The sequence below is a fragment of the Diabrotica undecimpunctata genome, chromosome 3 (assembly GCF_040954645.1).
Source record: "Diabrotica undecimpunctata isolate CICGRU chromosome 3, icDiaUnde3, whole genome shotgun sequence".
Classification (NCBI taxonomy): Eukaryota; Metazoa; Arthropoda; class Insecta; order Coleoptera; family Chrysomelidae; genus Diabrotica; species Diabrotica undecimpunctata.
The window spans coordinates 109,748,516-109,764,024 of NC_092805.1; the positions used below are offsets into that span (position 1 = coordinate 109,748,516).

The 15,509-nt window shown below is 32.0% G+C and overlaps 1 protein-coding gene across 1 annotated transcript in view; it reads right to left on the reverse strand.

The window, feature by feature from the left end:
- The window catches only part of Dhc93AB (Dynein heavy chain at 93AB), a 295,262-nt gene that overhangs the window by 147,911 nt on the left and 131,842 nt on the right, over positions 1–15,509 (reverse strand). The window contains exons 26-27 of the mRNA XM_072526597.1: positions 7,360–7,533; positions 2,321–2,691 (exon numbers count right to left, since the gene is read on the reverse strand). Of these exons, the coding sequence (XP_072382698.1) occupies positions 2,321–2,691; positions 7,360–7,533 (545 nt within the window). The remainder of the gene's footprint in view (positions 1–2,320; positions 2,692–7,359; positions 7,534–15,509) is intronic.

The following is a 15,509-nucleotide window of genomic DNA, read 5'->3' on the forward strand; positions in this document are numbered from 1 at the left end:
TAAGTAATCAGAAACAGGAATAATTTGTTTTGTATAAGCAGCAAATCTTCTCCTTATTGCACCGTCTCCTTTCGAAGGTTCGCGATCCAAATGAAAATTTTGGCTTTGGAAACTGCTGCACGAAAGATTTCTGTGGTTGGGCGGTCAAACCACCTCCTTAGTCCTTTTAGCAACGAGTTCTGGCGTCTTTCAACTGATTTTTTGCCCCAAACTTTACCTTCCAATATGATTTAAAGTAATCCATATCTTTCACCTCTCAACACATGACCCAAGTATTGTATTTTACTTTCTTTGGTTATGCTGAGTAAGTCTTTTTGTTTACTCATGAGTCGAAGTACCTCACTGTCGGTAACTTTTTGTACCCATGAAATTCTCAGCATCCGTTTCTATATATACATTTCAAAGGCATCTATTTTTTTTTCTGTTTTAGAATTTATTGTCCAACTTTCACAGCCATACTAGACTAAGGTCTGATCTTGTAAAAAATATTTTCATGTTCATGAGTGCTTTCCTCGCTTGTTCGATTCTTAATATTGTTCTGAAGCTATTTTCTTGTGGCATGTTAAAGTAATTACTATTTAAATGGGAATAAGCCGCAATTAAAGGTTAAATTAATTTTATTGACGTTTCAATTTATACTTCGGAAATCGTTCCCAAAATATAAACATTAATGTAATTAATGATTTCCAAAGTGGAAATTGAAACGTCAATAAAATTAATTTAATCTTTAATTGTGGCTTATTCCCATTTAAATAGTAATTACTTGTTCGATTCTTGATAGGATTTTTTTGGGTTACACTGACTGTTGATATTTGCTCTCAAATATTTTATGGAAGTTACCTGTTCTATTATTTGTACTTGGTCAAATGTACGTTTATTGCTGTCTATAAAAATACTAAAATTTTAGTTTTGGAAACGTTTAGATGTAATCCGAACATTTCGTTATGACGAACTACCGCATGTATTAAATTTTGTAGTTCTTGTGCGTTGCTTGCTATTAGGACGGTATCATCAGCATCCTTGACGTTGTACATGGTGGTTCCATTAATTTTGATTCCACCTTGGACCTCGTTTAATGCTTTTCTGAATATAGATGCCAAATACATATTAAATAATAGCGGTGATATAACTCAACCTTGTCAAACTTCTCGTCAAATTCGTTTATCTTCGGCCGTTGTATGCTCTATTTCAATTGTTTATGTTTGGTGTCAATATAAATCTGAAATAATTTGCTAAGTCTTGTTCATTAATTCCAGTTAATCTCAGAATTTTGATCATCTTTTGATGGTTAACGCAGTTAAATGCTTTTCGATAATCAATAAAACATACATATACAGCAAATCTTAGATACCCCAAAAATTTATTACCTATACTAAAATGTAGTTTAACAATAAACATAAAGAAAATAAAAACCATGGTTATCAGTAAGAGGGGCAAAGTCATTATAAGGATTCAGATAAAAAATGAAGATATTGAGCAAGTAGACAAAATGAAATACTTAGGTGTCTGGATTACGGAAGATCTGAATCCGAAATCAAAAATTCCTTCAAGAATAGAGCAATCAATGGTAGCCTTTTTGAAAATGAGGAAATTTCTGAGTAACCAAAGACGCAATCTGCAAATCCGATATCGGATGGTAAAATGTTATATCCACTCTATGGTATCGAAGTCTGGACTGTTGACTTAATGCGAAAACTGGAAGCTTTTGAGATGTGGCTTTTTAGGAGAATGTTGAAGATACCATGGACCGATCTACGAACGAAATGGTGTTGCACAGAATGATAAGAGACAGAGAACTTTTGACCACCATTAAAAGGCGAAATACAGCATATTTGGGGCACATACTTAAAAATGATAAGTACGAGATGTTGCAGCTGATTATGAAGGGTAAAAGCGGTCCTAGTAGACGACAAATATCCTGCCTGAAAAACATTCGCGACTGGACCGGGTTAAACACACAGACGCTCTTAAGAAAAGCAGAAGATAGAGATGAATTTGCAGTGGTAATAACCAACCTTTATTAGTGGAGACGGCACTAGAAGAATAAGATACTAAAATGAGATAGGGTCCTGAGTAAACTTTAAAATTACGAACCTAGTATTAATACTCATAAATCCATTCAAATATAATATAATTAACATAGTAATAAATCTAGTTTAACACTGTTTTAATTGGTGATTAAGTGTATAAGGTGATTAAAAGAACCAACTGGTCACAGAGAAATTATTTTAAATTTTTATCTCAGAGCCACTTGTTTATAATTTTAATAAAATACAATAAATTAGTAATTAATTATCAAATAAAATAAAATAATCGTTACCAATGCCTGTAGTCCAAATGCTGTCTGATTAACGTATGTGGTTGTACAGTTCCATATCCATCCACTTCAGGCATATTCATGTCATCAATAAAATAAATCATAGTCTTACTTCCTGGGGGGCCATAATTTCTTCCTGCTTTTTTCTCTAGAGGCTTCTCTAATATTTTTTGCAGCATTTCAGATGTAGTGTAAAAGTTAAAAGGAATATTAGTAATTGCATAGTTTTCGGAAAGTGAGGCTAATTTTTCATTGACCAAAACCGTCTTGCCACAACCTGCGTTTCCCACTAACATCACTGGTGTCCGTTTTTTGAGTAGAAGATCTAAGAAGTATCTAACTCTTATAGATTCTGCAGTGTGTACTAAAACTGCCTGTAATCACAATAAAATACTAATAATTCAATATGCATAAATATATGAAATAATAAAAAAGTATAACATACGCCGTTGATCTTATAGAGAGCGCTTCCATCAGCTCCGGTCTGACCTATAAAATTTACTATGACAAAATAGTACTAATTTTATAAACAAAAATAACTTTATAACAACAATATATCAATTTTGTGTGTGTTTTTTTAAACGGTCTGTCAAAATACAGTAAAGTTAACATGTAATAAACATTTCGTTCTAAATTACTAATTATTATTTCGTTTTTTCCTGTGTATTTATAGGTTTGTAGTTTATATAAAACTAACTGACCTGGCAAATTTCATACCGCCTTAGAGTTAATAAGTGTGTTAAATTATTAGGTTAATTATATTAACTTTTTTTATTAAGATCAAATTAATTAGGTTCAATAAAAGTTCAAAAAGGAGCTAATTCACGGGGCAACAAAGTAACCATTTGATGAATGGGTTGCACTAGTGTCGTTTATTTTCATTGAAGGACCTTATGATATACTATATTTTTCTTTACGGTTCCGAGCGCTAGAATGAACAAAGAAATAGTTGGCCTACAAGTCAACATACTACGTACAACTTACCATGACAGAAACAATTATTTTCTATATTTAGTCCACAGATATTGGAGGGTTGGCCTTATGATTTGTTTATCGTGACCATTCGGCTGCACATATGAAAAACACAGTATACAACAATTTCTTCATATCTACTTGGGCAAGATTTAATAAAAAACTGTGCTCAATTATTTTTGCTGTATTATTTTCTTCATAATTGACTTTTTCACCTTTATGTACTTTCACTCTTAGTTTTATTGTCATATATTCTCCAGTCAATTAGTTCCGTTAACAGTAACCTGACTATTAGAAGTTAGTTAAAATGAATACCCTGCTGAAATTTTATCTACTTTTACTAGAATATATTAAAAAACCTCAAACCTTTTGGTAACTCATAGCTAAATGCTATATAAAAATTTCATTTTTTCACTAGCTATAAGCCATAAACTCGAGTCAAAAACAGGATCATATACCTACATAGTCAGAACAGATTTGAATGCAAATATTGGCACTTTTTCCGCACTCACTTTGTTTACATTGCAATTTCATGAAAAGTAGCAACTTTCGCATTTATAAAACAAACTAGGTACCTACAATTTTTTTGTTTTAGGATTCAAAAGAATTTAATACAAGAATTCACTTATGAATCTGAAAGTGATGAGAATGATGATGACAACATTGCTGATCCCGATTTTCTGTCCAATGAAACTAAGTTTCCAAGGCAAAATTTTACAGAAACTAACGTGAACAAAAATATTGAAACTAACGAATCGGAAATAGATGACGAAACTAAGGCTGCACAGAAGAGTTTTACTGTACCTGTTTTTCAAAAACTTGACATGGACAATGAATATACTGATATTCTTCTTCTTCTTTTTCAGCCTTCATTTATCTATTGCTGGACATAGGCCTCCTCCAATTGCTTCCACACTTTCCTATCTTTTGCAATTCTCATCCACTGCTTTCCAGCTACAGCTGTTATATCGTCTATCCATCTCTTTTTGGGTCTTCCCAAGCTTCTTTTTGTTTCTCGAGGTCTCCAGAATGTCACTTTATGAGACCATCTGTTCGTTCTTGTCTTGCTACATGTGCTACCCATTGCCATATCAATGTCGCTATTTTTTCCATGATGTCGGTTACTTTAGTTCTTCGACGTATAACGGTGTTAGGAATTTTGTCTCTGAGGCTTATATTTAACATGGTCCTCTTCATGGCCCGTTGAGTTACTCTTAATTGTTCTGCCATTTTTCTTGTTATTGCCATAGTTTCCAATCCATAAGTTGCAACTGGTAGTATACAAGTGTCATAGGTTTTTCGTTTTAAGTGTATTGAGATTTTTCTGTCTTTTAAAATGAAGCTCAACTTAAGGGTTTGATTTTCCTTTTCGTTTTTAATTGCATGTCCTAGATTATATATATATATATATATATATATATATATATATATATATATATATATATATATATATATATATATATATATATATATATATATATATATATATATATATATATATATTGTTTTTTCTACTACCTTTTCTATATTGATGTTATCTATCGTGATGTTTTCTAGGGTGTTGCTTAGTATCTATGTTTTGTCGATTTGTTCGATTTGTGATTTAAATCGTGTAGCATTGATTTTAGTTCATGGATATCTGTGCTTATTAGTAGGTACTATGTCGTCTGCGAAAAGCAAATGGTTAAGATATACTCCATCTATTTTTAATCCCTTTTCGGCCCAATTTAGTTTTTTAAATTTTGTTATGTATACACATATATTCTTAAGGAGGATTCTTAAGATATACTGATATTGACATCTCGGAAATGGAAACTCAAGAACCTAACGTGACTAATGAAAATATTAACGAGTCGGGGATGGAAAAAGACGAAGGAGCCATACAAAAACTGAAATAGTTTTGGCACATCCTGAAGAAGAGCATGGACCAGTAGTTAAAAGAGAGAACAAAGAAAACCTTAAGAGAGCTAGTTTAACAGACGAAAATAAATTTTGGTGAGATACAAGAATACATCCAATTTTTTCCCTTAATTCACAGAAATGTAAAAATACTCAATGTAAAGACTTTTTTGATGAAGTTTGAAAAAAAAAATATGGAAAAATTATTGGCATACTGACTATAACCAGCGACAAATGTTGCTCTCGAAACATGTTTGTATCAAAAACGGTTAATAGACGCACAGTCACTTCTACAGGAAATATATGCAAACAAAATAAAACACGCCAGTTTTATTTGGCCAAAGCCGATGAAAACAGTGTTAAAGTTTGTCGCATTTATTTATTACACACTTTATATGGTTATACAAATTATTCAGTTATTACCGATTTGTTCAATATAATGGAACGCGATCCTTTGGGTGCATTAGTAAAAGAAAATAGAGGCAAGTACCAAAAAAAGATATTGGACCGAGATATAATTAAAGTACACATTTAAAGCTTTCATCCAATTGTAAGTCATTGTAGTGTAGACGACATAACGCACCGAACATAAGGTATTCGTCCAGAGACATATCAATTAGTGTAATGTTTTCAAACTTATTAGAAAAACGTCCTAGCTATTGTTTGATAGAAATATATAGGTCTCCCATTAAGAAAATTCACATTTATTTAAAAATGGCAAAATCAGACAAACGTGTAGAGTGTGAAGTTTTTAAAAACTTCACACTCTAGACAGAAAAAAAAGCAGATAAGGAAACTAAAGACATAGCCCTAGAAAGTCTAGACCATTATAAATATCACATTGATAAAGCAAAAAAGGTTATCGAATTCTGTCAATCCTATGTTGTTATTGAAAAAGCCTTACCAGCACAGCATGTAAAGTTTTTCTCAGTAGGCTTAAAAAAAGTTATTTTGCTTGCGACAATTTCAGACTTTTTCAGACAATTGTACTACCCAAAACAAAAATTGGCCACTTTTTCGGCATTGTCTGTGACGGAATGATCGATGATACTCACAACTTGACTAACAAACTACCGCACATGATGTGCGACACATGTCTTCGATCAAAACCAAAGCCTGATTATCTATCTCCTTATTCACCTCTAGATTTGGATTCCTTGAATTGATAAGAATTATATGTAAAATGTCCTCTGACATGTGATCCTTGCACTTGTTCCACAGTTCGTGTGGATTAAATGGGAAGTATGCTAAAATAATGAGCGTATCTGGTTTGAAGAAGTAAAAACAATTGCTTCAGCGATTGTCATGTCCCAATGATTATCGTTTTCAAACAAATGGAGATGTTGACATGCTGCACTAAATAATGGGAACACTGTACATTTGACAGTGTGACGTAATTGAAATAATATCTCCCATCAAACAATTAATAGCAACCAAGTAGCATTTACCACACATCGGATGAATTGTATAAATGCAACCAAAATTTTTAGTAAAAATCACATCCAGATGATCATGAACCGCTTCGCCTTGTTTACTACATTGAGGTTTCTTCGATATTGAGCTGTTAAACTATTACCAACTTTATAAAAAAATACCCCTTTTCTCAAGATTTATTTATTTTCTTAAACGTTTACTATATTTTAATGGTTATTCTCTTATTCGGCGCTGAGACAAATCAAAAAAATCAAATATCATTAAAATCGGACCGGCTGTTCTTGAGCTGTAAATGCTGTAACAAATACAATTTATGATTTTGTTTTATTTTATACATATAGACATTTAACTTTGAAAAATTAAAGGCAAATATCGAGCACAATTTTAATAATCAAATCTTGCCCAAGTACTTTCGCTTTCTACAGAATCATCAGGGGCATTTCGTCAAATTTGGGCTATCCAGCAAGCGTAGAATGTAATAAACATGAAATTGAAACATAAATTGTACATAACACTACACTAGAACAAGGAAAAACAGTTTAAAATTATTTAAAAAATATTCTACGCTACATTCTTGTCGGCAACAGGAGAGAGAATTGTGCTCGATATTTGCCTTTAATTTTTCAAAGTTCATTTATTCGAGCATTCAACCTTATATCAATATAGAGATTTTTTCAAAATTCGCCAACGCACCGAAATAAAAATTAATTCGAAGACAATCTGTTATTCGTAGTTACCTGTAATGGTACATCTGGATCTAATTCAAATCTGCCAAGACTTTCTGTCCATGGAACAAATTGTTTAGTTTCGTGGTCTATAAAATAGTCAAAAATGGTTCCACCTGGAGGAAATTTTACAGTTTTAAATTCATTGCCCCACCATTTAGTAAATTCCACTCTATAATCGGTTGCCTAAAATGTTTGGATAAACAAAATTCATTAAAAACGTTAATTTATACAAACTCAATTATTAAGTTAGCAATACAGGATTGGCCACGCAAAAAAATCTATACTTGGCTGATATTTGGCAATATTTATTGGCCCTTGTGAAAATGCTGAAACAGGTTAATTTTAATTACCTAACTGTATCGTTAAAAGGGTCACCTTTTAACGATATAGATATCTGTCATTTGTTAACCCCCTCCCTTCCGATACCACAATGTTTTAATTTTGAATAGATAATGTGTGATACATCATTAGATAAGTATTTTTCTGGAGAATTCAGGTATCCATGATTTTTTCCATATTAACTCTATTCTTGTGAAAAACTATCAATTTATCGAAAGTACCACTTAAAAACTAAACGTAATGCCTATGTTTTACTAGTGTCAATTGCAATTTTTTTCCCGTCTTGCCGAAAACTACATTAAAACAAAATTTGCAAAGTTAATAAAAAACTTTATTAATTGTCATAAATAAAATGAACTACATTTTAAATGAATAAATATAATATATAATATAAAATACGAAATTACGAAATTACGACAAAATTTTAAATAATTTCGGGGGTTACTAGACTACATTATTGCACCATTTGTTCTTCCAATGAGGCAGTAATTGTATTACACTCATGGACAAAAATATCGAATATTTTAGAATTTTCAAATTTTTGTTTTTTCAAAATAAATTCTGTTCAAGCAAGTCGTTTGTTGTAAAATAGCGTTTATTTTAACAATGTTTAATGCACAATTTTAGGATTTATGCGGAGACAATTGTGAAAAAAAAATAAATGTTTAATATTAGGTAAATAAGGTTATTTTACTCTAAACTTAAATGATAATTTAAATTGCTTAAACATTTGGTTTAAACTAAACACCTTTCTCAGCATGCTTGCAAGTAAATTTTGGACATATCCTTCCCATAATTTTGGACTATCCAACCTCCCAACTAATACCTTCCCAAAGAATTATGCCATCAACTCCAAACCTAACGGTCTGGGCGAGACTGCAGCTGTCGAATCGTTCTCCAACTTTTCTGTAGACGTAGTTTTGACCATAATAGGATTCTGGTCTCATCAGTGAAAAAACGTTTTTCCAGTTATCGATATCCCACTAAATAAGTGTTCTTGCAAATTCCAAACGACGAGCTTTATGATTTTGGAGAAGACGTGGAACTTTGGCGGGGCGTCTGGGCTTTAAGTTTGCTTCTTTTGATCTTCGACTAACTGTTTGTGAACTCACATTAACTTGTCTAACATTTAATAGCTCATTTATGAGGTGCATCGATGTCAATGAACGATTTCGTGTAGAATTAAGAACCAAAAAACGGTCATCAATTGCAGTTGTGCAATTTTAGAGTATTTGAAACTATAGATTCAGTTCTGCTGAGACGTCGTGCGATACCTTTTTGTGCATATCCTTCCTCGTAAAAATATACAATATGTGCTACTTAGACTTCATCGCAGTACCGAATTGGTGGGATACTTGTTTTAAACGTCAAAATATTCTAAACCAGTTGAGTACATCAGCCTACTATATGAGTATTATCAGTAATCTAAAATTATTTTGAAATAATAGTGACTACAAAAAAAAATTGAAAATTCCAAAATATTCGATATTTTTGTCCATGAGTATATAAACATTGCTGTTTAAATAAAGCCGTAAGAAGAAATCTAGGAGGGTTAAATCGAGGAATCTTATTAGCCATTCAATAAAAGCCCTTCGTCCAGTCTATTGTTTAGAAAACCGTCCTTTATAGTATCGTCTTAGGTTTATCGGTATAATTCGGAGGTGTGCCGTCTTTTTAGAAAAATAAAACATCTTCTGAGTGCCTGTTATCATTTTTGATTATATCTGTCAAAATAGGATTAACTGTGTCCTCTAATAATTCTAGATATGCTTCTTCGTTCAAATAATGGCCCAACAATCAAGACTACAACAAGATCTCCATAAATTCCAGTCTATACGTTTAATTTCAATGACTGTTGGGTATGGTTCGTGGAAAACTCTAGGATTTTCATCAGTTCAATAATGACAATTATGTCGATTTACCGTACCATTTGGTACCATTAAAAAAAAGAACATTTATCCAAAAAACAAATATTCAATAAAAAGTTTGGATTACCATTTCATTTATGTTCTTAGTCATAATGTCACCAAAAAGGTAATCGCCTGCCTCGATCATCTTCATTTATTTTCTGTGTCAACTGTTTTGTAGGAATGAAATTTGTAACGTAAGTACTCTGCGAACAGAAGAGCGCAAAAAGCAGATTATTGAGTTATTTTTTTAGTACTTGACGTAGGTTCTAAATTATCCTAACCTAAACTTGCTACTTCTGCCCTATGCCCTATCATAGTCTATGATTGATCTATTAGATTATTCTCTTGGAAAGTTAACTTTTGTTGATCTTTGTGGTTGAAACATTTGTGGTTTTTTGCATATTGTTTTTTGCATAGAAATTTATTAGAACTTTTCCATTTCTGCATTTTTATTTTATAATCTTTTTTAATCAATCAATGTTTGATACCCGACAAACTATTTTTGTCAATTTGAATTTAAGTCTTCTATAATGATTATGGCATCTTTTTCGGTAATATATTCACTGATTTTCGGTGATTATGGAATTTCGATATGTCTTTTTAAGCTTACAATTTTAAACTCATTGTACACTTGCATATATTATGTACATAGTACATTAGTATGTTATTAGTACATTAGTATATTATTAGTACATTAGTATATTTGCAGATTCTAAATGATCATTTGGTTTCGTAGATTTTTCCACAATTCGCACTGAGGGATCCCATGGATGTATCCTACATGCAGATACTTCAACGCTGCCACTCACATTCGCACGATGGACCTTTTTCGGTCCTTGATGATGTTCATCAAGGTTTTTATGACTCGCGGCAAATGGCATAAAACGGGATCCACTTTCATAATTTCCGAATGACTGTAACTAAGCTGTTTCTTTTATTCTTTGTTTTGCTTATTTGTTCCTAGTTCATTTTTGTTTCAGATGAAACGCTAAAATGGGCGGTCATTTCCCCATATACGTTTAATTTCAATGACTGTTGGGTATGGTTCGTGGAAAACTCTAGGATTTTCATCAGTTCAATAATGACAATTATGTCGATTTACCGTACCATTTGGTACCATTAAAAAAAAAGAACATTTATCCAAAAAACAAATATTCAATAAAAAGTTTGGATTACCATTTCATTTATGTTCTTAGTCATAATGTCACCAAAAAGGTAATCGCCTGCCTCGATCATCTTTATTTATTTTCTGTGTCAACTGTTTTGTAGGAATGAAATTTGTAACGTAAGTACTCTGCGAACAGAAGAGCGCAAAAAGCAGATTATTGAGTTATTTTTTTAGTACTTGACGTAGGTTCTAAATTATCCTAACCTAAACTTGCTACTTCTGCCCTATGCCCTATCATAGTCTATGATTGATCTATTAGATTATTCTCTTGGAAAGTTAACTTTTGTTGATCTTTGTGGTTGAAACATTTGTGGTTTTTTGCATATTGTTTTTTGCATAGAAATTTATTAGAACTTTTCCATTTCTGCATTTTTATTTTATAATCTTTTTTAATCAATCAATGTTTGATACCCGACAAACTATTTTTGTCAATTTGAATTTAAGTCTTCTATAATGATTATGGCATCTTTTTCGGTAATATATTCACTGATTTTCGGTGATTATGGAATTTCGATATGTCTTTTTAAGCTTACAATTTTAAACTCATTGTATACTTGCATATATTATGTACATAGTACATTAGTATGTTGTTAGTACATTAGTATATTTGCAGATTCTAAATGATCATTTGGTTTCGTAGATTTTTCCACAATTCGCACTGAGGGATCCCATGGATGTATCCTACATGCAGATACTTCAACGCTGCCACTCACATTCGCACGATGGACCTTTTTCGGTCCTTGATGATGTTCATCAAGGTTTTTATGACTCGCGGCAAATGGCCTAAAACGGGATCCACTTTCATAATTTCCGAATGACTGTAACTAAGCTGTTTCTTTTATTCTTTGTTTTGCTTATTTGTTCCTAGTTCATTTTTGTTTCAGATGAAACGCTAAAATGGGCGGTCATTTCCGGTGGAGCTCCGTATGATGAAATAAGGCTAAAAAACTTGGGTATCGCCTGATGCCTGTAAGTAGTCCGCGTAATATGTAATTCTTGTTACAAATTAGCGTAGTAGTTACAAAATAGTAGTGGTAAACAACTTCTTAGCGCTACAACGTAATTATTACGCTGCGTCAAGCATTTGACCACGTTGTTTTACCACTGCAGGAAGATTTTCATTTGGTTTTGATTTACTTGGTTGGCAAATTAAGACAAGCCTTCACATCAATAAGGATAGTAAAATAACTTTGCTAATTCTTATAGTCTCCTTTAATGATCATTGTATCTTTTTTCGGCATTCCATCCTATGCTTTTTGAAAATAATTATGGCATTTAGATTGACATTTAGGTTTACAAATTCCATATACTCTTACTACTTTTGGATTTTTTTAGCTTACAGGTGTACTGCTAGTAATCTTTTTGAAACCTTTCCTCTGATTCTTTTTGGTTTCCCTTAATTTCTTGTATTCAGGACATATCCACGCCTGTGTTAACTTATTCTCCATCCTATTGCAAATGGATCGGCTCTATGAACAATTTTTTATATAGCTTATAGTAGCAGCTAACCTTACTATAAAATAATTAACCATAAGTAAACGATAAAGCGATTTTTATACGCCGAACTTAACAAATTTCACTATAACAGTTGTCACTATATTAGTGAGTGTTTCTGTTTATTTATTTACAAACAGCCAGGGTATATATTATAATGTTTATATAAACCATAACCATCCATAATATTTCTATATATATATTATAAATGACATATTTTTTTTGTTAAGTAATGTATTTTTTTATTTTAATTATTTTAGTTTGTGTTTCTTATTCATAGAGGCATCTGTCTATTTTGTTTGGGATGCAAAATACTCACAAATATTCTTAATCTATGACTTCAACCTCTCGCTGAAAAATCATCGGGGAATCGGGAATATCAAGCAGTGTTTAGACAAAACAGATCTACCTTCGACCAACTGTTTACAGTCAAACAAATACTAGCCAAAGAATGAGGATATGACATAGACGTTTACAATATCTTTGTAGACTGTAAGATATAGATAGAACAAAACTACTTAGGCTAGAACTCGGCATACCAGTAAAATTAATAAGATTGGTGCAAATGAACATGATCGAAACTTAAGTAATGCGGCGGAAGAAACTTAAGTTGAATTGGACCCCGTTATGCAACAAGGAACCAACTAACATTTTTTCGAAAATGAGGTTCTTGGTTCGAATAGACTGTAAATATTATTCATGTTCTGCAATAATAAGCCAAATGTTCTGGCACCTCAGCACCATCTAGTGGACGATAGAACCATATTGCAGAATAATAAATTCGGTGGTATAGGTTTTCAATTTCGAACCAAGTAACTTTGGTTCCTTGTTGCAGGTATCTGTAACATCCGATAGTTGGTTCCATGTTGTAGATTTATTTTATTGGGTTTCTGATTACCATTGGCAATCAATAATTGTGCAAATGTTACCTTACCAAAATAAATTTTTATCGCAAAGAGTGCAAAAAAATATGAGAAATGTAACGTTGATGCCATCAACTTCCACTGAAGCTTATATTTGCAATTTGCGATAGGTGTGTGTATTGAATTATAATTTTTTAACTTCTAACCTTAAAAACATAGTGAATGTTGCTAGTATTTAATAGTATGTTAGTTAAAAAATTTTTAAAAATAAGCTCTTTTTGTTTATAATTTTTTAATTCCACTTTGATTTTTTTGTAATACCTATGTAAGTTGGTTCCTTATTGCAAAATTATTTTTTAGGTCCAGCCAATTAACAGCAAGGAAAAGCAGGGACCAAGTACCAGCAGTAGTTCATGTGCAGAATTAGAAATCAGTAATTTTAATGAACAGGGTATATCGATTACTAACGATGTGGGTAATAAAGAAGATTCTGATGATTCTGTTAAGGATAAAAATTTCGAACCTACCTTCAGTGACATATCTTCAGATGAAAGTTGAGATAAAAGAAAAAATCTAAGTGAACAGTCTACTTTGAATACAGAAATATCTTTCTCGGGTCGTCCAAGAAAAGGAAGAAAGAGAAAATTTGCACAACAAGACAGAAAAGAAAGAAAAATAAAAACTAACAGTAAAATGAAATACTACTCATCAAGAGGAAAACTAGTAAAATCTCTCTAGAGAGATTTTATCAGATACATGGGTTCATGTGCCGCTAAATGCCATGAAACATTTTCTGTTCAAACCCTTCAACAGTTTTTTGAACACTATTTACTCTTAGCTGATTATAATCTACAAACTACATTTATATCAACATCCATTAGAGAACATCCTGCACAAAGAAAAAATTTGCAGGCCACAAATCCTGCAACACGACAATTCTCAAGAAAATACTTTACAAATAAAGTAGTAGTTTGTAGAAATATGTATACCAATACATTGCAAGTGTCAACTAAACGCATAAATACTGCTCTTCAAAAAGTAAGAACTTTGACTACAATTGATAAGCGAGGAGTCCGCGGTGGGCACAACAAAATGTCAGCAGATGAAAGAAATATTATAGTTAACCGTATAAACCAGTTTCCACGGTATGTATCCCATTACTACAGAGCATGTAAAATAGACCAAGAATTTTTGCAAGAAGGAACTACTTTATCAATAATGTATAATCTTTACAAACCAAAAAATGAAAATCCTGCTCGTTTCTCAACTTTTAAAAGAGTTTTTTTGAATGATGAAACAAGCTGAATTAGGAAGAAAACAAATGAACCTTGACTTAACCAAAGCAATAGAAGATGAACAAATAGAAACTCTGACCTTTGATTTAGAAAAAACGCTACCTTTACCTCGCATATGTTCAAATATTATATTTTATAAACGACAGTTATGGGCATGGGTATATAATTGTGGAATTTATGCAGGTAAGCAAAACAAAATCCACTTTGCATTTATGGCTCGAAGGACAGACAGGCCGTGGAGCTCAAGAAGTGGGATCTTGTCTAAGAAAATATATTTGCAGTAATGACAGCGATAAAGTTGAGCACATTATTTTGTGGAGCGACTCTTGCGGGGGTCAAAACGGGAACATCAAAATAGTACTTCTGTTAAAATATCTTCTAGAGGAATCACAGCATTTAAAGACTATCAGGTTGAGATTTTTAGTTCCAGGTCATACGTTTCTTCCAAATGATAGTGATTTTGGATATGTGGAATGTGTACTTAAAAGGCAACATAATATATTTTCACCTGGGGAATATAGCAATATAATGAAAACTTGTAGACAAAAACGACCCATTAATGTAAATAATATAACACAAGAAGATTTTTTGAGTACCGCAAAATTAGAAAAACAAATCACCAACAGAAAAAAAAGTAAAACCAACGAGACAATAAGTTGGTTACAAACCAAAGAAATTAAATTGTGTAAAGATAAGCCTTATAGCATATTTTTTTAAAACGACTTATCAAGACACTGAGGATTATACAGAAGTAAGCATAAAAAAGGGAACAGAAAGAGAACCTTCAACTGGGTCACAGTTTGCTACGTATTTGGAACCATTGTGGCCTAAAGGAAAGCCAGTTTCAGAAGCAAAACTTAAAGATATACAAAGTTATCTTCACTTAATACCCTTAAATTACCACGATTTCTATACAAATCTTATAGCAGATAATACTATAATCAAAGATATAGACGGATATAACGGAAATCCAGATTTCGAACCAGATGGATTGTTAATGTTATATTTAACAACAATGAACCACGTAATTTTTGTCTTACTTAGGAGTTAATTTTTTAATTGTTAATTTGATTATAGCATTAATATCCAT